General features: G+C 46.1%; 1 protein-coding gene across 12 annotated transcripts in view; it reads left to right on the top strand.

Moving 5' to 3' along the window:
• Positions 1–22,291, top strand: part of car (vacuolar protein sorting-associated protein 33A) — a 240,063-nt gene that overhangs the window by 132,268 nt on the left and 85,504 nt on the right. For all 12 annotated transcript variants that reach the window (XR_012826926.1, XM_075686939.1, XM_075686940.1 and 9 more), the window contains one exon: positions 16,777–17,118. Coding sequence is in view for 11 of the 12 variants with exons in the window: in XM_075686939.1 (XP_075543054.1) it covers positions 16,777–17,118 (342 nt within the window). In the remaining variant the exon portion in view is untranslated. The remainder of the gene's footprint in view (positions 1–16,776; positions 17,119–22,291) is intronic.

Below are 22,291 nucleotides of genomic sequence, written 5' to 3'. Positions count from 1 at the left end.
GCTAGCATAAGATATCACCCGTTCATGTCCGTCTCTCTCCTGGACTAGGATGGCACTGAGGCCTAGGCTACTGGTGTCAGTTTGGATTTCGGTATCAACGTCTTCGTCGAAATGTGCAGGTACCGGCGGTGACTGCATGCGTCGTTTTAGTTCTTGAAATGCGTCACCTGCAGCATTTGCCACTTGAACTCGACATCAGATTTGGTTAGATGCGTTATTGGCTGTGTGAAAAGTCCTTGACAAAAGCGCCTGTTGTAGGCACACATGCCAAGGAATCTACGCACTGCCTTCTTGTTGATGGGCGGCGGGAACTTTGCGATGGCAGCTGTTTTCTGCGGGTCGGGGCGTACTCCGCATTTGCTGATAACGTGGCCCAGGAACAGAAGCTCATCGTAAGCGAAGCGGCACTTTTCTGGCTTCAGAGTGAGCTCTGATGATTTGATGGCCTTTAGTACAGTCGTAAGCCACCTAAGGTGATCGTCGAAAGTTCTGGCGAAGATGACGACGTCATCCAAGTAAACAAGACAGGTCTGCCATTTCAATCCTGCTAACACCATGTCCATGACACGCTGGAACATCGCAGGCGCCGAGCACAGTCCGAATGGCATGACCTTGAACTCATAGAGGCCGTGTGGCGTGATGATGGCAGTCTTTTCACAATCTCTCTCATCGACTTCTATTTGCCAGTAGTCAGACTTGAGGTCCATTGACGAAAAGTATTTAGCGTTGCAGAGCCAATCCAGTGCGTCGTCTATCCGTGGAAGGGGGTATACATCTTTTTTCGTGATCTTGTTCGGTCGACGATAATCAACGCAGAAACGTAGGGTTCCATCCTTTTTCTTCACCAGGACAACAGGAGATGCCCACGGGCTTTTCGACGGCTGGATGATGTCGTCGCGGAGCATTTCGGCGACTTGTTACCTAATAGCTTCACGTTCTCGCGTAGAAACTCTGTAAGGGCTCTGGCGGAGTGGTTGAGCGCACTCTTCAGTTATTATGCGATGCTTTGCAACTGGTGTTTGTCGAATCTTTGATGAAGTCAAAAAGCAGTTGTATCGTCGTAGAATACTTCTCAGCTGTTGCTGCTTGCTCATGGGGAGACTTGGATTTACAGTCGAACCCGACTATATCGAACCCGTTTACATCGAATTATTCTGTATATCGAACAATTTCTGGTCACGGTATGGTTACAATGAGTATATATAGCAAAAATTACGCTCACATCGAACAAATATTGCAGTGACTCCCGATATATCGAACCGTCAAGCGGCGGAAAAGTGCCCCCAGAAGTTGGCTTTCCCTCGCGGTAGCGGGGAAACCCGGCGGCGCGGCTCCATCCAAGCGCTCTCCCTACCGTGACCGCGCTGCCTCGGGCTGTTCGGGCGAGCCGTCGACACTCCCCCTGTTGCGCATAGTGGAGTCTATTAGGCCACATCCTCCCTCTTTCTCTCTCTCATCTTTCACTTCCCACTCTCTCTCCCCTGACGACGCTTTGCCGTGTTCCCTCACGGGTTGTAGAATCAAGCGTCCTTCCTTTCTTTAGACCACTATCTATCGACACTCCCCAGCAAAAAAATTATCCTGACCCGCCTACAGCGCTTGCTCAGACAGCCAATCAGAGGCTCTTGTGCTCTTTTCGTGCAAGATGGCGAAAGTGCGAGTTGTCAGGCTGGTTTTCTGGTTTATCGTGTTTGCGCCTTGTGGGACTTCTCCCGCAGTGTTGCCATGATGAAGCAGCAGAATTCGCCTTTCGTCGTGAAGCTCGAAATCATAAATCGCGTCGAACGCGATGAGAAGTTGGATGGCCCCGCAGCGTGCAAGATTCCGAGGAGCACTCTCGGCACGGTTAGGGCTAAAGTGACCCGACTCGCAACCCGGTGCCCGTGGCGCCCGACGCGTACGCACGGCCGTGTACGAGGGGTTCTTCATACGTGCCGGTTTCCGCGTGCTCGGTGATGACTGTAAATTCTGATGAATGCGACAAAGCCGTTACCGGTGTTGCCGAAGTTTGGAGCGAGCTGTCAAAATTTCCGGAACATTCGAATCAACGGCGGACGACTTTGTCAGTGCAGATGATGGTGTCGCGACCACGGGAGAGCCCGGAAACGAAGACTACATCGCCGACATCGTACCGAGCACAAATGAAAGTAGGCACGTTGAGGAAAGCAACTACGGTCCTTTGCCCACATCCTCCGAAGTGATTGGTGCACTCGCATTAGTCCGGTGCTTCTGCGCGAATGCGGAAGGTTGCGGCCTCAGCTGCTCCGACTCCTTAGACAACGTGGGGAAGTACGTGCGTCGCAGGCAGCGAAATTGCCCGAGCAGAAGAAAATGCAGGACTAATTTATGCGAAACTAAGCTAGTTTCTTCAATAAAGTGATTTTATAAATGGTATGTGCTTTTATGACATCCAATTATTTAGCAGGCTTATATCGAATTATGCTCTATATCGAACTGATGGGCGTTTTTTTGCGAGTTCGATATAGCCGGGTTTGACTGTACGTCGTAGTCTGGTTCGGGGCTATGGTCAGCAGGGTAGATACAGCAGAATCTGAGAGGACAAAGGCATTGCTCCTTTCCACAATTTCCTCGATGTACGCGATTGTCGTGCCCTTGCTGATGTGCTTGAACTCTTGGCTGAAGTTGGTTAGCATCACTTTCTCCGTTGAGTCGAGCGACGCAACGCAAATTTCACGGTCTTGCAGTAGACGTTTATCACCTCGACGACGCCTTCTACGTCGGCAGGTGTTTTGGTGCCGACGGAAATGACAATGCTGGAGTGGGGCGGGATGCTGACTTGACTTTCAAGCATGCTTAAGGCATGGTGACTACGAGAGCTCTCCGGTGGTATCGCTTGATCTTCAGACAGGGTTATTGACTTCGACTTCAGGTCGATGACTGTGCCGTGTTGGTTTAGGAAGTCTGTGCCAAGAATGACATCGCGTGGACATTGTTGGAGGATAACGAAGGTGGCTGGGTAAGTCCGGTCATGAATGGTAATTCTTGCCATGCAGATTCCAGTCGGCGTAATCAGGTGTCCTCCAGCGGTCCGAATTTGAGGTCCTTCCCATGAAGTCTTAACCTTGTTTAAATGGACGGCGATGTGTCCACTCATGACGGAGTAATCGGCCCCTGTGTCGACTAAGGCGGTGACTGCGTGGCCGTCGAGCAGCACATCGAGGTCGGTGGCTCTTTGTCTTGCGTTACAGTTAGGTCTTGGCATCAGATCACGGCTGTGTTGCGTTGACCTGTGGCTGGTATGGGACATCGTCAGGTCGTCTTTCGTCGTCGTATTCTTTGCTTTCACACTTCGTCGGGACGGCGGCGTGTCGTTATGTCGTCGAGGTAGTTTCTTCGGCGTCTTCGTCGGTGGCGGAGGATCTTCGTCAGTTCGACGAACAGCAACCGCACCTCCATCGGTTGCTGCTTTTAGTTTTCCGGATATGGGCTTGCTGACTGGCCCCGGCTGGGCCAGTGTATGGACAGCACTGCGGCGACAGCTAGCGGCCTGGTGACGGCGAACGCGATGGTCGTCGAGAGTTGTACTGAGTGGCGGCTAGGTAATCGGCGATGTCACGTGGGTGCTCCCCAAGCTGTGGACGCGGTGCGTTGACGGCGAACCCTCTCAGTCCCAAGTCGCAGTATGGGCATCGGCGGTACACATGGCCAGCTTCTGCGTAGTGATAGCAGAGCGGGTGGTGGTCAGGGGCTTGCCAAATGTCCATCTTCCCCGCGTAGGTGCGCTGAGCGACGGGTGGGCGTGCTGGCAGCGGCAGCGGACGATGGAATTGCGGCGTAGAGGGCCTTGGCGCGGTCGCGGAGGGGGGCCTTGATGGCGCGCAACGGCGGCGTAGGTCATCACTTCTGGCTGGGGCTGCAGTAATTGAGGTTGCACCTCAGGAGCCCCAAGCGATCGCTGAACCTCATCTTTCACGATGTCGGCAATCGAGGCCACTTGAGGCTGCGACGAAGGCAGGACCTTGCGCAGTTCTTCGCGCACAATGGCCCTGATGGTCTCTTGAAGGTCAACGGAACCCAGTCCTTGGATGGCGTACTGCGGCGTGAGCCCCTGGTGGTTATATTGCCGGGTGCATCAGGAAGCGGGTTTTTTTCTCCTCCGACATTTCTGGGTCAACGTGCCGGAAAAGACATGCCATCTCCTCCGTGAAGATTGCGATCGTCTTATTTGGCAGCTGCGCTCTGGTTTGTAGTAGAGCTTGGGCTCGCTCTTTTCGCACCACGCTTGTAAATGTTTGCAAGAAGCCACTTCAGAACAGGTCCCATGTCATTAAGGTGGCTTCTCGATTCTCAAACCACGTCCTGGGAGCATCTTCCGATGCGAAGAAGACATGTCGCAGTTTGTCATCGCTGTTCCAGCTGTTAAATGCAGCGACCCTCTCATACGTCTCGAACCAGGTTTCCGGGTCCTCAAATGTTGAACCGCGGAATGTCGGAGGCTCCCTGGGCTGCTGCAGCACGATGGGGGATGCTGGGGCGGCCGTTGGAGTTGCCTTGGCCACAATCTTCTTGGTCTTCTCAGGTAGTAGAAGTCCATGCTCTGGGGGCAGCTTTTGAAGACGGTGGCTTGCTCGATGGTCCGAAACTACGTCGGTGTTCGTTTTGCGGTCTGGGCTGACATCACAGCTTGTCGGGGGCGTCCGGCACATGAACGAAAAGCACCTCCACCAGATGTCACGTGGTGGTGACGTTGAAGAACACAGTAGCAATACTGTGAAAGACAAAACTAACTTTTATTGGGCGAACCTGTGCCCACAAAAACAGGCTACACTTATAGCACAACGATAGCGACGAACACGGTCGGCGATCGTGGAAAATCTGATCAGCAGGTGAAGCGCGTTGGCTTTTATATATCAGTCGTCGAATGTTCCAGAGTAACCGCTGGGACCCGTGTGTGTTCCACAAAGTTCTACACTAATCGCATCACGCATACATGCAATCAGATTACACAAGTTGCGGTGAAAGACAGTGGACGGAACCATCGATAACATTCCAGAAACTTCGTTTACATGCAGGCGCATTCTGCGCTGTGCGATAACATTTCTTAGGCGGTGAGAAGTGGCCGCCCGATAAAGAAGTACACATGCCAATATGTTTAAAAGCTCTTCAGTATAGCAAAACATGAACCAAGGTTGAACAGATGGTTCCATGGGTGGAAGGAATGTCAGCCGCTAAAAGATAGAAATAAATTTAAGTAAAAGCTTAGCACCCAGGGAACCAGTAGCATCATGTGCTGAATTTCTTGCATTTTCAGGCGTTTACTAAAGTGCTGTACACATGAAGGGGCACCTGTGGCGGTTGAATGAACTGATGTGGCACATTTTCGAGTTGATAGTAAACGAGTTTTCCTTCCATGGCAAGTTTTCTGCTGGGGCTTTCCGGTGCATCTGAATGAATCAAAAATTATAATGAACTGAAGTCGAATGAACTTGAATCAACTGCACATATCACTGGCTTTTGTGTAGAATGTAGACAGTCATACAATAAAACGCAAACTACATCCCACTGTAGCGAATGTACACAGTAAAATCTGACTGCATTGGTTGTGGGGCTGCATTGGGGTAGTCAAGCATTTTGTATCTTGTGAGAAAAGCCAGTAGGCAATGTATTGGAGACGTAATTACTTTAGACAATGCAATAAATCATTATCAGGGCTCAGTTTGTCATGCCATGGGTTTGATGTTATGGTCGGCAGTTCAAATCCTTCTATAAGTTTTCTTTTTTTTTTTTACTATGGTGAGCTTGAAGTTCACCCTCTCCAGTGCACTACATCTGCAGGCTTGTCATGACACCTGACACTGGCAAAAGATGCTGAGAGCGAGTGGCGCTATACTAATCCAGATACAACCAAATTAGGAAAGCCCAGTAAGCTTCAACAAGGACACTCCCTCGCCAGAACAGGAATTGACCTCCTTGTTGCAGTCAGTATTCGGCCACTACCTCCCAAATGACTCCTTCAATAAACCCATGTCCCTTAGTCCCCAGCAGCTGCGGAGCACCTGACCAAGGCAGCGGTCAGACATGTAACACAGCAGAGAGTGCTAAGAATCTCTGGGTCCGTACAGGCCACCAATGGAAACTGACCCTGTCAACCCTTAATTGCCGAACTCTCTCTAGTGAGGCTAGCTTAGCAGTACTCTTTAAGGAACTGTCAGACATCGTTTGGGATATCATCGGCCTTAGTGAGATTACAAGAACTGGTGAGGCTTATACACTGCTGAATAATGGCCATGTCCTCTGCTGTAGAGGTCTGCCAGATAAGAAGCAATACGGGATAGGATTTCTAATCCATAAGGATCTAGTGGGCAACATTAACGAATTCTACAGCATTAATGAGAGAGCAGCAATAGTAATCAAACTTAATAGGAGGTATAGATTAAAGATAGTACGAGCCTATGCTCCAACATCCAGTCATGACGATGATGAAGTAGATCAGCTTTATGAAGTTGTTGAATTAGCGATGAGACAAGTGCAAACTCAGTATACTGTAGTAATGGGCGACTTCAACGCAAAAGTGGGGAAAAAGCAGGCTGGTGAACAAGCAATTGGCAACTATGGCGTCGATTCTAGAAACACTAGAGAAGAGGTGCTGGTAGAATTCGCAGAAAGGAATAAGGTTCGAATAATGGACACCTTTTTCAGGAAGCGTAGCAACCAAAAGTAGACCTGGAAAAGCCCTAATGATGAAACAAGAAATGATATTGACTTCATATTTTCTGCTGATCCCAGCATTGTGCAGGATGTAAGTAGGGTAAAGTGCAGTGATCATGGGTTAGTGAGAGCTAGGATTCACCTCAATTTGAAGAGAGAAAGAATAAAATTGGTCAAGAAGAAACAGGTCAACCTAGAGGCAGTAAGTGTAAAAGCAGACAAATTCAGTCTGGTACTTGCAAACAAGCACGCAGCATTAGAACAGAGAGATGAAGATGGCATAGATGTAATGAATGAAACTGTGACTAGGCTGACTTCAGAGGCAGCAGTTGAAGTGGAAGGCAAGGCACCAAGGCAACCAGTAGGCAAGCTCTCCCAAGTAACAAAGGACCTGATGAAGAAAGTACAAAGAATGAAAATGTCCCACGCAAGAGATAAGGTAGAATTTGCGGAATTTTCAAAACTGATCAACAAGGCGAAAGTAAGTGATATTCGAAACTATAATGTGAGAAGTACTGAAGAAGACTTAAAATATGGATGCAGCCTGAAATCAGTGAGAAAGAAACCTGGCATAGGACAAACCAAGATGTATGCACTGAAAGATAAGCAGGGTAATATCATCAGCAATCTCGAAGATATAGTAAATGAAGCGGAAGAATTCTGTACTGACCTGTGCAGTACCCAGAGGAATCAGGATACCTTCATTATAAACAGTAATGAACAGGATACGGAAACTACTCCTATAACTAGCGATGAAGTCAGAAGGGCCTTTGCAAGACATGAAACGAGGAAGAGTGGCAGGAGAAGATGGAATAACAGTCAATTTAATCAAAGATGGAGGAGACATAATGCTTGTAAAACTGGCGGCTCTCTCTATGAAGTGTCTATCGACTTCAAGGGTACCAGAAAACTGGAAGAATGAAAACATTATACTAATCCACGAAAAAGGAGATGTTAAAGAATTGAAAAACTATAGGCCCATTAGCTTACTCCCAAGTATTATATAAAATATTTACCAAAATAATTTCCAATATATTAAGGGCAACACTGGACTTTAGTCAACCAAGGGAACAGGCTGGCTACAGGAAGGGATACTCTACAATGGATCACATCGATGTCATTAATCAGGTTATCGAGAAATCCGCAGGGTACAATAAGCCTCTCTATAGGGCTTTCATAGATTACGAAAAGGCATTTGATTCTGTAGAAATACCAGCAGTCATAGAGGCATTACATAATCAAGGAGTACAGAACGCTTACATAAATACCTTGAAAAATATGTACAGAGGTTCTACAGCTACCTTAATTCTACACAAGAAAAGCAGGAAAAGACCTATAAAGAAAGGGGTCTGACAGGGAGACACAATCGCTCCGTTGCTATTCACTGCATGCTTGGAAGTATTCAAGCGATTAAACTGGGAAGTGCTTAGGAGCAAGGATCAACGGCGAATATCTCAGCAACCTTCGGTTTGCCAATGACATTGTTCTGTTCAGCAACAATGCAGACGAGTTACAACAAATGATTGAGGACCTTAACAGAGAGAGTGTAAGAGTGGAGTTGAAGGTTAATAAATGATTGAGAACCTTAACAGGGAGAGTGTAAGAGTGGAGTTGAAGGTTAATATGCAGAAGACAAAGATAATGATGAATAGCCGGGCAAGGGAACAAGAGTTCAAGATCGCCAGTCAGCCTTTAGAGCCTGTGAAGGAGTACATTTACCTAGGTCAATTAATCACACGCAACCCTGATCATGAGAAGGAAATTCATAGAAGAATAAAAATGGATTGGATCACATACGACAGACATTGTCAGCTCCTGACTGAAAGATTACCATTATCATCAAAAAGGAAGGTGTACAATCAGCACATTTTACGAGTGCTGACATATGGGGCAGATACTTGGAGACTGACAAAGAAGCTTGAGAACAAGTTAAGGACCGCGCAAAGAGCGATGGAACGAAGATTGCTAGGCATAATGTTAAGAGACAGAAAGAGAGCGGTTGGGATCATAGAGCAAACGGGTATAGACAATATTCATATTGACATCAAGAGAAAAAAAATGGAGCTGGGGCAGGTCATGTAATGCCCCGGTTAGATAACCGTTTAACCATTAGGGTTACAGAATGGGTACCAAGAGAAGGGAAACGCAGTCGAGGATACCAGAAGAATAGATGGAGCGATGAAATTAAGAAATTCGTAGTTGGAATTGGTTGGCACAGGACAGGGGTAATTGGAGATTGCAGGTAGAGGCCTTTGTCCTGCAGTTGACATAAAACAGGCTGTTGCTGCTACTGCTGCTGCTTTATTGTTAAATTCGAGGCTCTGACTTACTAATGTTTGAATGTGGGCTGGTTGATTCTTTGGCATATTTTGACAAAAAACAGCGCGTAGACAAAAAAGTGCTCTATTTTTGGAAAAAGACGTAATTTCATTCGCATTCTATTCCCATTCCGTCCCTGGCAAAAGGTGCTTAATTCCATTCCCATTTCATTCCTCCAAATGTTGTTGCCATTCCATTTACATTCTTTTTCCGGGTTGTGAAAATGTGGAGTGATTCCGGAGTAATTCCAGTTCCGGAGTGGTAGCTATGCAACACTGACGGATAGCATTGCAAGTTGGCACAGCATGCTGCAAGACGGCGCCAGCTGCTCTGTGTCCACGTCGCTGGCGAGCATTCAGAGGACAGAGGAAAAAAAAACAAGGAAGAAGCAAACCACACCTGCGCTTCCTTTCTACAGTCTCCCTCTCTTCCTCAGCTAGCATGTAAATGTGCCGCAGGAGCAGCGGCAGGTGCGCCGCAAAGCACAAAACTTTGTCACTTGAGACGAAGCTGCAAATTTTGCAAGACTCAAAGGGCGAGCTCATGTAGTCGATGATTTCGATAATCCCGAAAACCGCAAACACCACGATCATGAAGGCTAGAACCAGTGACCATGCCGTTCAACCGAAATGATGGGCTTTTTGCGCTAGGGCGACACCCCCCAATGTGCGCAACCAACGCGGTTACAGCCACCAGCTGCTGACATTACCGAACTCTGGGAGTACTTCTGGTGCTTCGATGGAGGAGTTTCCAAGTGCAGAAAGCGCTGTCTCGTTCTGTGAAGAATCTCCAACAGCGGTGGTTGTTGTCGTTGGAGAGGGTGCCGTTGTGCAACAGAGGCAACAACAGCAGCAGCAGTGACAATGAGATTGACAATGACCCATCTTTGACACTGACCCCAATTTTCATGCAAAGTACACTGTTGTCAATAGAGTTGCTCATTGATTTCACGCACGCTAAATTATAGCCGCAAGTGTTTGCATAGTCGCTGGACGCAATTCATACCATGGTTGTGAACCTGAAATTTCCGTAAAATCAACTACAGATTTCTGACTACTTCAGCGTGCCTAATGCTTGACAGGCTGCTTAGAGGCATAAATGAATGCTTCATTTTTTACAGCCTATTTTCTACAACGTCAATTTTATTTTCAGAGCTACGAAGACTTGTTTGGCAGCTTTTTTTTTTCTTTTTTTTTGTGGCAGTCCCGATGTAGTGTTGATCGGTTATAACGATCGCATTTCTTGTTCTTCTTGATATCGTTATAAGTGTACTGCACTGTATAAGCAGCTGACGCATCTGACCTGCAGATCAGACTTCACCAATCGCCGACAGTGCTCACCAATCGTTGACAGGCTTTGAGTGTCACTTGCTTTCACCCAATAGATAGCTAGTTTTGTGATGCATAGTTTTGCGACTGTGTTCTTCACCGTCACTACAAAGTGAGAACCGTCATTTGCTAGCCTCAGTGACTGGCCATTCTTGTGGGTTTTGTGATAGGTGTATCTTAGGATGCACAATACTTTATATGATGTATTGAAAATGCAGATAATGATACACACCATGGCATGTGTATCATGATAAAGATACAAGATAACCATGGGGTATCTTAAGATAGTATCTAAGCTATATCTACAGTAGTGTCTTGGCAAACATAAATTGCTTAAATGGAATTGCCACTTAAACGAAGCTACGCCCTTATGCTTAGTCGGCTTTGCATTAAGGGAACGAAAAAAAAAGTTTGTTAAATGTAACCGCAAACATTACTGTAAATGAAAGTGAGCAGCCAATCTCAGCATCATTGCGACAGGCATCACTGGCCTTTCCTTTTCAAATTTCCTCGTCAGTTCTCTACATTATTGCCAAGGTGGCTTTTGCTGGCTTTTGTTGGTCTCACGGTTAGTTTGACTCTACTGTGGTTGCGGCTTGCTGTGGTGTCTTTGCGTTGGCAATGCCTGTGGGCTGTGAGTTTGCCTAGCATTTCCTGTCGTAGCACAGAAATGGCTGCACAAAGAGCTCATCTTAGAGGGTGGTTGCTTTAGTAAAATTACTGTTTCCTGACTAACTGCCCATTTTTTGCCCTTGTAGTTATGTTTTGTGCTGCTGGTTTTAGTCAGTGGCTGCATGGAAGCTGTGGGGATGTGCGACTCTCGCGTGTCCCCTGATATTTTTTTCCCGCATAGTGCGTCTCCTGTAATCCGGCTTCACCACGTGGCCTGGCGCCCGCGGCGGTCGGAGTGGTTGAGGCGCAGTATGAGAGATGGCGCGAGTGTTGCGCTGCTAACGCTGCTGACAGGCGGGGTTACTTTGGCGCCGAAAAACAAGGCGCTTGCTCTCTTGGTTCGGGACAGCAAGCAGTGCGGACGTGCCATGCCGCACGTGCGCAGATCCATGCTTCTGCGAGACCGTCTCGCGTGGCCGCCTTTGAACGTGCCACCGTTGGCGTGACTGTACACGCGAACGACCAGGCGTTGGAATCCAGCATGGGGCGAACATATTCGCTCGCTATCCGGTTGCAGTGAGTCGGACTTCTAGATTTGTCGCGCGCCCATCGGCATGTTTTGGGGATAACAACTCGGCTAGCACGCATTGATCTATGAAAGGTGCAATAAATGCCCTTGTGATTGTTCGTACTACTGTGTTGTTCCTTTGTCCCAAGAGCATGGGTGTGAGAACCCCACATCTGGCTGCCCAACGTAGACCTCTTGGGGCATCGGACGATAGATTTAACAGTTTTGCTTCGTTCAAGACCTTTGTTTGAACCGAAGCGTAGGGCTAGCGTGGATTTTGATCGATAGCGTTGGCGGCATGCTTTCCTGAGCAAGGCGACGGTGGCTGTAGTGTGTTTGAACATGTCAAAATGCTAAGCCTTTTCGCAAGTGTTTTTTTTTTAATGACATTCGTCGGTACGAGAGCCACATGGTCTGCATCCTAGGAGAGCGAGGGTTAGCGCCCGCGGAGAATTGGCAAGCCTGAAACAAGTGAGTACGGAAGCCTCATGGGTGGTCCGAATTTCTTATGTAAATAGCTTCTTCTATCTCTTTGACTCTGATGAAGTCGCGGCTCTGGGAGCCGGGTGGCCGCGGGCCACGGGTGCCGCTGCGGGCTGACTGGTATTGCGGCCTGGCACCGGGTGCTCCGACACCATCTGGGACAGTGGGCACCGTCAACTCAAATGCTGTGTGCACTGAGCGGGGTAGGACCACCTAACAGAGCTGACGTCTCCTCGCAGCTGCCTGTTTCGCGCTTATTTTGGGTGTTGTTTTTCGATGCCAGTTGTTGTCAGGGTAGCGACGCTTTAGGTCTAAGACTTTACGAAGCTGCCTGTCACACGTGGAGGGACACAGCCTGGTGGACCGTGGCGTTGAGGTGTTGCAATTTGCTTCCCTCATTCTAGTTAGCCTCGCACGAATTGAAATTATTCGTTCGACTCAAGGAAGCGAGCTTCGTTCACGTGAACTTCACGTTCACGTTCACGTGAGGGCTCAGTGATCACGACGTGATACATTTTTCTGTCTCTGTACCAACTGCTAAAAGGAACAAGCGCTTTAAACTTATCAGAGATTATAATAAAGCTAACTTTGACGCTATCAACACCAATCTTTCTTCCTTCCTCGACAGTTTTTGTATATCTCACACTGACGCATCAGTCGAAGAATTGTGGGCATCATTTAAATGTAAAGCAATGCATCTAATAAACAAATACATTCCCTTAAGAAAGGTTTATCAATCATCTAACGCACCGTGGTACACCAGACACCTTAACCGACTATCTAACAAAAAAAGCAGACTTTTCCGTGCTGCAAAACAATCGTCAACTACTGACAAGTGGTCCGCTTATGCCTTCGCAGCAAAACTCTACTCCAATGCTTTAAAAGAAACTAAATTTAATTTCTATAACACCACGCTTCCATCATTACTCAGAACGAATCCGAGACGCTTTTGGAACGTCGTTAAAAACCGCGATAGTCAAGGTATAACCCTTACTAATGAATTAGGTGAGATAATCCCAAGCCGTTATTGCGCGTCTACACTGAACATCGCTTTCACCCATTCATTTTGCCCCACTCACTCTGGCAGCTCTCCACCATTCATAGCACCTAGTTTCTTTCCAATGGAACCGATTTTACTCGACTCATCTGGTATCTGCTCTATTATTAACAAACTAAAAAGATCCTCTTCGTGCGGTATTGATAGCATTACGTCCAAATTCTTGCAAGGTACTACCGAATATAGTTCCATTATATTAAACTTGATTTTTACAAAATCTCTGAACAATAGCTCCTTGCCCAGAGACTGGAAAAAAGGAAAGGTGATTCCACTTCACAAGTCAGGCGACACCCATAACCCATACAACTACAGACCTATTTCCTTGACATCAGTACCATGTAAAATATTTGAACACATAATTTTCTCTCATCTTGTCAACTTTTTGGAATCAAACCAGTTCTTTCATAACAGTCAACATGGGTTCCGTAAGTCCTTCTCATGCGAAACGCAGTTATTAACATTTTGTAGCGATCTCCATGCTTTCCTAGACGCTGGCTTTATAGTAGACTGTATATTTTTAGATTTTGCAAAAGCCTTCGACAGAGTTAACCACCACTTACTCCTACTAAAACTCGGCCAGCTAAATATTGATCCCCTGGTCTTCAACTGGATTCGAGAGTTTCTTTCTAACCGTACACAATATGTAAGCATTAATGATAATGATTCTCCTGAAGTTCCGGTCGGTTCAGGGGTGCCTCAAGGCTCTGTTTTGGCACCCTTACTTTTCCTAATTTATATCAATGATCTTCCTAACCAAATTGCAAGTTCCATTTGTCTATTTGCTGACGACTGTGTTATATACCGCAAGATTGAAAGCACTAACGATACTTTTACACTTCAGGATGATCTCGGTAACACTGCAGCATGGTGCAAGCTTTGGCTAATGGAACTAAACATTTCTAAATGCAAAACAATGAGAATTTCCCGTAACCAGTCAGCTTGCCCCACCTACATACTTAATGATACTCCCCTTGACCCAGTACTTTTTTACAAATATCTCGGTGTGTATATTGCTAACAATCTTTCATGGAAAAGACACATCGAATACATCACGTCGAAAGCTAACCGCATGCTAGGCTATCTCAGACGTAACTTTTCTTTAGCTCCACCGAAACTAAAACAACAACTCTACGTCACTTATGTCCGGCCTAACCTCGAATACGCATGCTCGATATGGGACCCTGGGCATGCTACTCTAATAAATATCCTTGAAAGTGTCCAAAATCGATCGGTCCGTTTCATTCTTAACAATTATCACCGTACTTCTAGCGTTACTAACATGAAACTTAGTCTTGGCATTCCCCTTCTCTCTTCCCGAAGAAAATTATCTCGTCTTTCGCTCTTTCATAAAATCTACTATCATAACCACGAGCTCAAGTCCCGGTACATTACACCAGCCTCTTATGTCTCCGCACGTATCGATCATCGCTTCAAAGTTCATGTACCTGCGCAGCGCACAGTTACCTACTCACACTCGTTCTTGCCGAGAACATGTCTTGAGTGGAACCACCTGCCTGCGTCACTAGTCGCTATCACTGATACAGACCGTTTTCGCAGAGCACTATCAAACGAATTATAAACCTACTTCAAAACTGCGTCACTATCACGTTGTCACCTATTGCTATCGTTTTCTTTCATTGCTATTATTCCATGTTTTCGTTTTTTATATTCTTCTTACTTGATGTTTAAGTGTTTATTTTTGCCTTGTTACTTTTGTGCTTATTTACTTGTTGTTGCTGTATATTATTTGCGGTATAGCTCTTCTTCACTTCTCCTTGTATTTATTTTCTATGTACTGATATTCTAATGCCCCTCCCCTCTGTAATGCTTCTTGTAAGCCCTGAGGGTAATAATAAATAAATAAATAAATAAACTTAGCATCTGAGTGGCTAGCCGAGTTGAACATCGTACCACATGGGCGATGCGCATGCAGAATTCTTCTCCCTTGCACTACTTTAGTGTTTGCCGAGTGTGTTGAGTGTACGCAGCGTGATTGGAGTCACCCCTGGCTTGCTGTCACCTGAAGTAGCTTGCAATCAGTAACAATTCGATACATGAGCTTATTGGGACAATAGTTAACCCTCTGAGGGTCAATTTTTTTTTTGCCATATGCGACCATCAAGGGTTGATCTTTTTTATTGCAGATTTCAATTCCTTTTCGGGACTTATTTCGAAAAAAAATTTAGCGTAATTTTTCTAGGGTGACCATAAAGTGAAAAAAAAATATTTTGAGTTGGTATATATGTACTGTTCATTCATGAATAACTACAATAAAAAAGGAAATAAACTTATAAGAATTAAGAATTTGATGCATCGTTATACACGTAGTTCAAGGCTTTAAAAATTCACACACGAGAATATTTCGCTAGACTCAAATGTTCCTGCTCTTACACTAATATGTACATCCAGAGCGTAATAGAACTGCATATAGATGCGCACTCAAGAAAACTGTGTGGTTGTGTGCCCGTAAAAAAAGCAAAACGTGTGAAAACTTCTGCTAATCTTCATTTTATCGCCAAACAGAGGCAATTAGTTTTTGCGAGTGTCAAAAAAAAGCACCAGAAACGCATGCACGGTGGCATCCTTCCTATGTGGAGCCCTGTGAGCACTAAATGAGCGAGCGGCAGGTGGTTGCCCTTTGAGCGATTAGTAATGAGATAGCCATCAGTTTTTTGCAAGCGCAAGAAGCTGAAACCACCTGCGCAACAAAACCCAAGTTGCTGCCCACCCGTGTGTGCTCCAGTGCGCGAGTGGCAGTATATAGACGCTCGGGAGCGAACTAGCTCTAAAACAAACCATGTAATGAAAACCGAGAGAGGGAGGCGCACGAGAAAAGTTCCCTGTATTTCCACATAGTGGCAGCACATGACAGAAAAGAAAAAGTTAGGAAATTGGCGCGCTTTTTAAATGTACAGGTGGTGCCGTAAATATACGGCATCGACCATTTTTGTACTTGTTCGCGGCGGCGTATATTTACGTCATTGGCCCTTAAAGGGTTAATTAGATCCTCTATAGGTCATATATTAAGCTGTTGATACAGTTGTTGTAGGAGGCACTCACGTGGACTCCAAGCAGTAATGAGGATGGCTTGGTTCTGCATCAGTTGTAGTGATGCGAGATGACAGTGGTAGGATAATCACCAAGAAGTTATGCAGTAGTTGAGAGGACTCTGAATGAAAGCATAATATAGTGTGATTAATGTGTGCAGATGGAAAAATTTTCTTGCTCGAAGGAGGATTCTGTTACCATATGAAATACTTATTCTGCGATAGCAAGGTATGTAAATTAACTTTCATTAAGCTGTCAAACTTAATGATTAAGTTTGACAGCTTAATCAACTTGACGGCTTAATCAAGCAAATGTCCAGTGTCCTGACTTTACCTAGATGGGACAGCCAAATGTACGTCTTTTTATGTTCTGCTGAATAACAATGAATAAACCTGAATTCCTTGTTATAGTGGCTGACAGCTTGGTTGCAGATTCTTCTTGGGTGTCTCCTGTTGCATTAAAGGCAGTTTCTAGTTCTTTCATACGCCCTAACTGTTCACAGTATCTGTATTGGTATCCGTGTAAGCCAGGCTACTACTGCACCTTTCGTGTAGTAAAATGTGGCATGATAGAGCAAAAAAAGAAAAATGTGGAGCATTATCTGCCCATTCCAACTTCATCTACTCAAGAGTTGGCAATGCTAGTTCAAAGGGCATACAGCCACAGGCGGTGGTCCTTGACCCCCTCCGCAGTTGGTGGGCGACCTGCTGGTGCGTCTGCGCCGAGAGCAGGTGGGCCGGGAGGCGCCCCTGGTGCCCCAGGTGGACACCCTGCTGCTGCTGGACCGACAGGTGGACCTGCTGACACCCCTGGCCACCCAGCTTACCTACCAGGGCCTGTTGGATGAGCTGTTTGGGGTGCAGCACAACCTGGTGCGCCTGCCCGAGGCTTCTTCTTCGGAGGGGGCAGGTAGCCGCCAGCAGCTGTGCCTCAACTCAGCCGAGGAGCTGTTTGCTGAGCTGCGTGACCGCAACTTCAATGCTGTTGGACCCCTGCTCAGCCGGGAGGCCAAGAGCCTGACGTCTCAGTATGAGGTTTGTGCACGTCCCCTGGCATTGCCCTTTGTAGAATCGGGCAAAAAGACAGGGACACAGAAAGGAGACAGGCACTGTCTTCTGATTTGCTTGCTTACTATCTGCATCTAAATGTTGTGGGATTCACAGTACCATGTTGGTCTTTACAAGGGGGGAGAGTGGGAGGACTGTACCACTGACAGCAGTGCCCAGTGTCGCTCCTCTTTCCATGAGGCACCTTTAGCTGGGAGCCTTTTGGCCTGCGCCACTAAGATGGAGTCTGCTTGGCCACTGTAGATGTGCACGGGCATAGCACGTGCAGCCATGTTCAGGAATGAGAGCAAGTGCTTCACTCTGTCTTTCTGGTGACGCCATTGGCTCAGTGAATTTTTGCTCTTCCCCCAAAGCAGTCACTTTCTGTACCCCCCTCTCCCCAAACTATGTTCAACACAGTGCTTTAGGTATTGATGAGGCCTGAGTTATAACATTACCAAGTGAATTAGAACTAATTAGAATGTCTTGAGCGGCTAGTTGGTTCATTCTAATCACTGATTGCTAAATGCGCAAAATTCAGAAACGGGACACCACACAACAAGAGACACATGGGAAGATCGAGTGCAGACTACCAGCTGCTTAATTGCAATGTTGGACGTCACAAAATACAGCATTACAAGGTAGCCCAAATGCGAAGTCACATACAAATCGAAAGATAGATACTCTTTCCCGCATCCTCACAGAACTGCATTTGATTACCATATTTACTCGAGATCTAATGTGCACTTCTTTCCAATAAAACGGGTCCGAAAATTGCGTGCGCGTTAGAATCGAGTACGACCCTAAAGCTGCGTTACCATATCGCCATCGGCGTTTCAAAATGGTCACCTCGTACGGGTTTCGAACCAACGTTCTTAGACATGCTTCAGTTTCGCAGCTCTGCTCGGGAGGTTGCCGAAGTGACGGTCACGTGAGATAGTGGCTACAGCGACTACAGACACATGTAGGCCCACAAGCGACTACCGAAACCTGTATGGGCAATATGATGAATAAAAATGCCTGTAACTTCAAATGCACATGATTCCTGACCCCACAAGTCTCTTCCCAGAGATACGAGGTTGTTCAAAACCATCTTGGGATATTTACCGTTATTGAATGCATACAGAATGTAACATTTATTTGTCATACGCTTGAGTGAATCCTGCTTGCGACGATTTATTCTAGAACGTCCCAGTCAGGCTGGAGAAACTGTCTGTGAATGCCTGCATTTGTGTGTGGTTTGTATTAGTTGACATGACTTATCAAGTTTTTTATGATCGTGTGCATGCACTTGACAAAAAATAAAATGAAAAAGGAATTATAAGAAGACCCTTTACAGGGCATGTGCACGTGACCTGCCTGAAAATAAAGCAAAATCACTTTGAAGAAAGGTTGCTCAAGTAAATAAAATCTGCCGCGATGTTTGTTGTCAATTTTGCTCGTAGAAAATAAAACGCTTGACCTATGAATGTTCACATGTCAAATCAGTTCTTGCCACTTAATGATGATCACATTGAATGCACACCTTTTTTTATATACGTGAGTGACAAGTAAAAATTGCATGCACAAATTAGGTTTATAATACGCGGAACAGATGGCGGGCAGAGAAATTCACCGAGTACATTCAGTTTCCAGATCGAAGGAGTTTTGTTTGTCACTGAAAGTATGCAAGAAATTTCGCTGGAGTTGTCTGAGTATGCATAAGTATACGCCCAAATTTCCAGTTGGCCTATCCCTACTATAGGCTTCCCCATTCATTTTCTATGCAGTGCTATGTATCCCTATGGGTATGTATAAATCTGATCGTATAGGCTTTCTTCTTGATAACTTTTTTCTCAATTTTTCCTTATCACTTATAAAGCTGCCGATCATGTACATTTGCACTGCTATAATGATTAAATGTGTTAACTTCGCAAAGGCATAAGGCATTACACTTCTCGTGGGACAGAAAGATTTTGCCTGAGTACTCGCCAAAGAATGCTTATGCATTCAAACAATGAGAGGCGGTTAGCTTACCAGGAGAGGAGTAGCATTTTGTGCACCTTACAACCTCTAGCTGTGCGCAATACATCCTTAATACTGCTGATTATATTAAAAGGCACTCGTATTTATTAGACGTTCTGAATCGCTGCTCGAAAAAAAAAAAACCTGACTAGGCCAGTGCGGTGCTTCTAACTAAAGAAAGTTGGTTGGAAAGCAGAATCGTCACGCCTGATTGCTCATTTGCGCAGTACAGGCTCAGTCTTGAGACGCCAGCTCGACATGTATTTCGAGGTCGTTACAGGCCACACTTTTTTTTTTCACTAACCTTGGCATAAAAATCTGAGCGAGCAGCTAAACTACATTCACTAATGAGCAAGCGCTACTGGTCAGGTAGAGCAAGCAGTGCATCGCAGCAATCATAGTAGACGAAGCACCGTGCGTGAAGAGAGACGCAACTGACACAGACATGACACAGATACACAGACACAGTGAAGTCCCTGTTACTTAAGCACAGCAGGTTTGTCACAAAACTCAGAATGTGTATCTAAAGTACATTTACCGACGGAAAAGCGACACAGGCCAGTTAGAGAAAATGACGCATTGCAGCAGGAGCAGACGACACACGGCTTGTGATGAAAGACGAGACTGCAGAGCTGGTAGTTCCAGTGACATCCACTGGAACTACCAGTGGGCTCACATAGGAAGCTGGGAAACTGAAGTAGTCTAAGAACGTTGCTTCGAGCTGCCGTAGTTTCCTCCATGTGCTATAGTATGTGTGCTTAGGCAATACTTCCTTTGGCTTAGGTTGGTGCATCGTCCGTCTTCCCGGTCTTCCAGTTTTCTGCGTTTGCTCTATCAGCATGGAAGTGCCGACTGCAAAGACATGCCAAGTTCGTCATGATGCTGCAATTAAAAGGAAAGCTATCACGTGTGCGGAGACAGACAGAAATCTGGACGCATCACGGGCATTCGGAGTTGCCGAAACTTGTGCACAGGACTAGCGCAAACAGGAGAGGCGTTCTACAACGGCTGCTGCTACTCACGGCGCAGCCACGCGGCCCCTATCTTGAAGGTGATCTGCGACAGAGACAAGAGTCTGCATATCTAGGTGCACAGTGCTGTGTTCTTGTCGCTTAGTTCGTGTTGAAGGGAGAGGCCGCACAAAGGTCAATTCGCTTGCTTCTGCTACCGCACTTCCTCACTCCAGCATTTTGACAGCAGAGTTTTCGCGGTCACTGAATGAGATGTGTTCATGTTTGCTTTACTTGTGTGCATGTGGCACCATGCTTGTTAATTTAGTTAATAAGCGACTGTTTAGAAGTTATTACGGCCGATAAAACTACTATCTTTACTTTTCGTTTAGCTGTCTACTAAGTTGCTATCGCAATCGATGCTTCGCCTTTCGGGCGAAACTGCGACTTTTCTTTATTTATTGCAACTTTAGTGCATTGGGAGTAAATCTTTTGTTTTTACAAATGAGAGAAAGTATGAAAGAATGGGGTGTGCAGTACTGTAAAGGACTTTTCTTTTTTTTAGGTCACGGCAAATAGGTACGCGTTAAGGGCGCATTAGGATCAAGTAAATACGGCAATCAGAAAAGACATTTCTGCATTGAACAACGATACAAATGTGTCACTTACACAGGTGCTACCTCTTCTTTCGATAAGAAACACTTCCAAAATCTCTAGGGCACGTGCTTTCTTGCATCTTTCTAGTATCTTCGTAAGATGAAACAGCACCCCACAGGTGCAGCCAGTGCAACGCGCGGGCAAATTGACCATTTCATTATTTTTGATGGTCAGCTGATGCTCTCATGCGTGATTGTTTTGCAGCATCCAGTCTGCCTGACGTAGGATTTTCCACAAGTTAGTGGAGTCTGCGTAGTTTGTGCACTGAGGTGGGATACGTTGAAAGGGTGAGCTGGGACTGCTGCCTCGATTCGGATTCACAGGACTGGACATGCAGCACATGTAGGAAGGGTCCCTTCTGGCTGACCCTGGGAGGGGCGCACTGCCAATCACACAGCGTCTGCTCGTGCCGCACCTAAGGTGCCCGGGACAGCCTGCAGTTGTGAAGGGGTGTGGTCCCGCTGTGGTTGTCGCACTCGCAGGATCAGATTTGGTATCTTTAAGCAGAACAGCGCGTATCTTGGCAGGGACCCGGAGGGAGACATGACACGCACGAGCGCTGGTGCACACACGGAAATAGCCAGTGTCGTAACTTAATTAATGGTGGAGCACTGCATACATAAGGTGACAGATGTGGGTTCAGATCCCACCTGCGCACTTTCATTTCACTTTTCCTCACTATTCTTACATTTCAAATAAACGTGACAGCTAATCTTCCTTTTGCTTTTTCAGCTTCATTGTCTGCTACACACAGCTTTAACTAAAAAGAAACACAGCCCCGTTTGTTCACTGAGTGAGATAATGTCATTTTCAGCCAAGAAACACACCTTAAGTCTGTGGTTGTATTTCCTGCATAGTCACTGTTCTGTTGACTTGCCCCTTTCCCACTTTCAATAAAGTTTACCACCACCCTTCTGTTGACCGGCTTCTATTTATTCCTGAGCCGCAGAAGAGCAGCCAATTGCATCCATTCGTGCTCAACTGATACAAAGAGAGTGCACCAGGATTCTGCGTTCAGAGTACAGTTCAGGAGTGTAGAAACTCAACAGCAGGTTTCCAGCGTCAAGCAACAGCCAACAATATAAGGCATCCTTCTGCACAAGCTGCTGCCGTCTGAAAAAAAATACTGGATTTACCATTATTCACAAGTTGACAGGCTTTTGGCCCTCCAGTTTTCCCTTCAGTTTGGCTACAGGTTATATTATGCTTGAGTTCCGGGTCACTTCGCAAAACATCTTCACATTTTGCCCACTGGAATGCAGAAATGGCTCAGTGATCACCTTTTCTTGGTCATTCACTGCTTGCAGAAAGACAACACAAAGGCCTCTTTAAGAAGGCCACACACACATGCTCTTTCCCAACCAATCTTGATCCCAGCAGTTTCCACTAGATATTACAGGTGTAGTCCAGAGCTTCTTTTGAGGTTGCAGTTGGACATCTCTATAGCTTACTTAAGTCTCATAACTAAAAGCATTTAATGACAGTGTAATAGAAACTTGTTAACTGCTGTTCCTGCAAATTTCATCATTACAGCTATTTCAACAATGGCT

The sequence above is a fragment of the Dermacentor variabilis genome, chromosome 3, assembly GCF_050947875.1.
Source record: "Dermacentor variabilis isolate Ectoservices chromosome 3, ASM5094787v1, whole genome shotgun sequence".
NCBI lineage: Eukaryota > Metazoa > Arthropoda > Arachnida > Ixodida > Ixodidae > Dermacentor > Dermacentor variabilis.
This window is presented reverse-complemented; position numbering and strand designations above follow the sequence as displayed.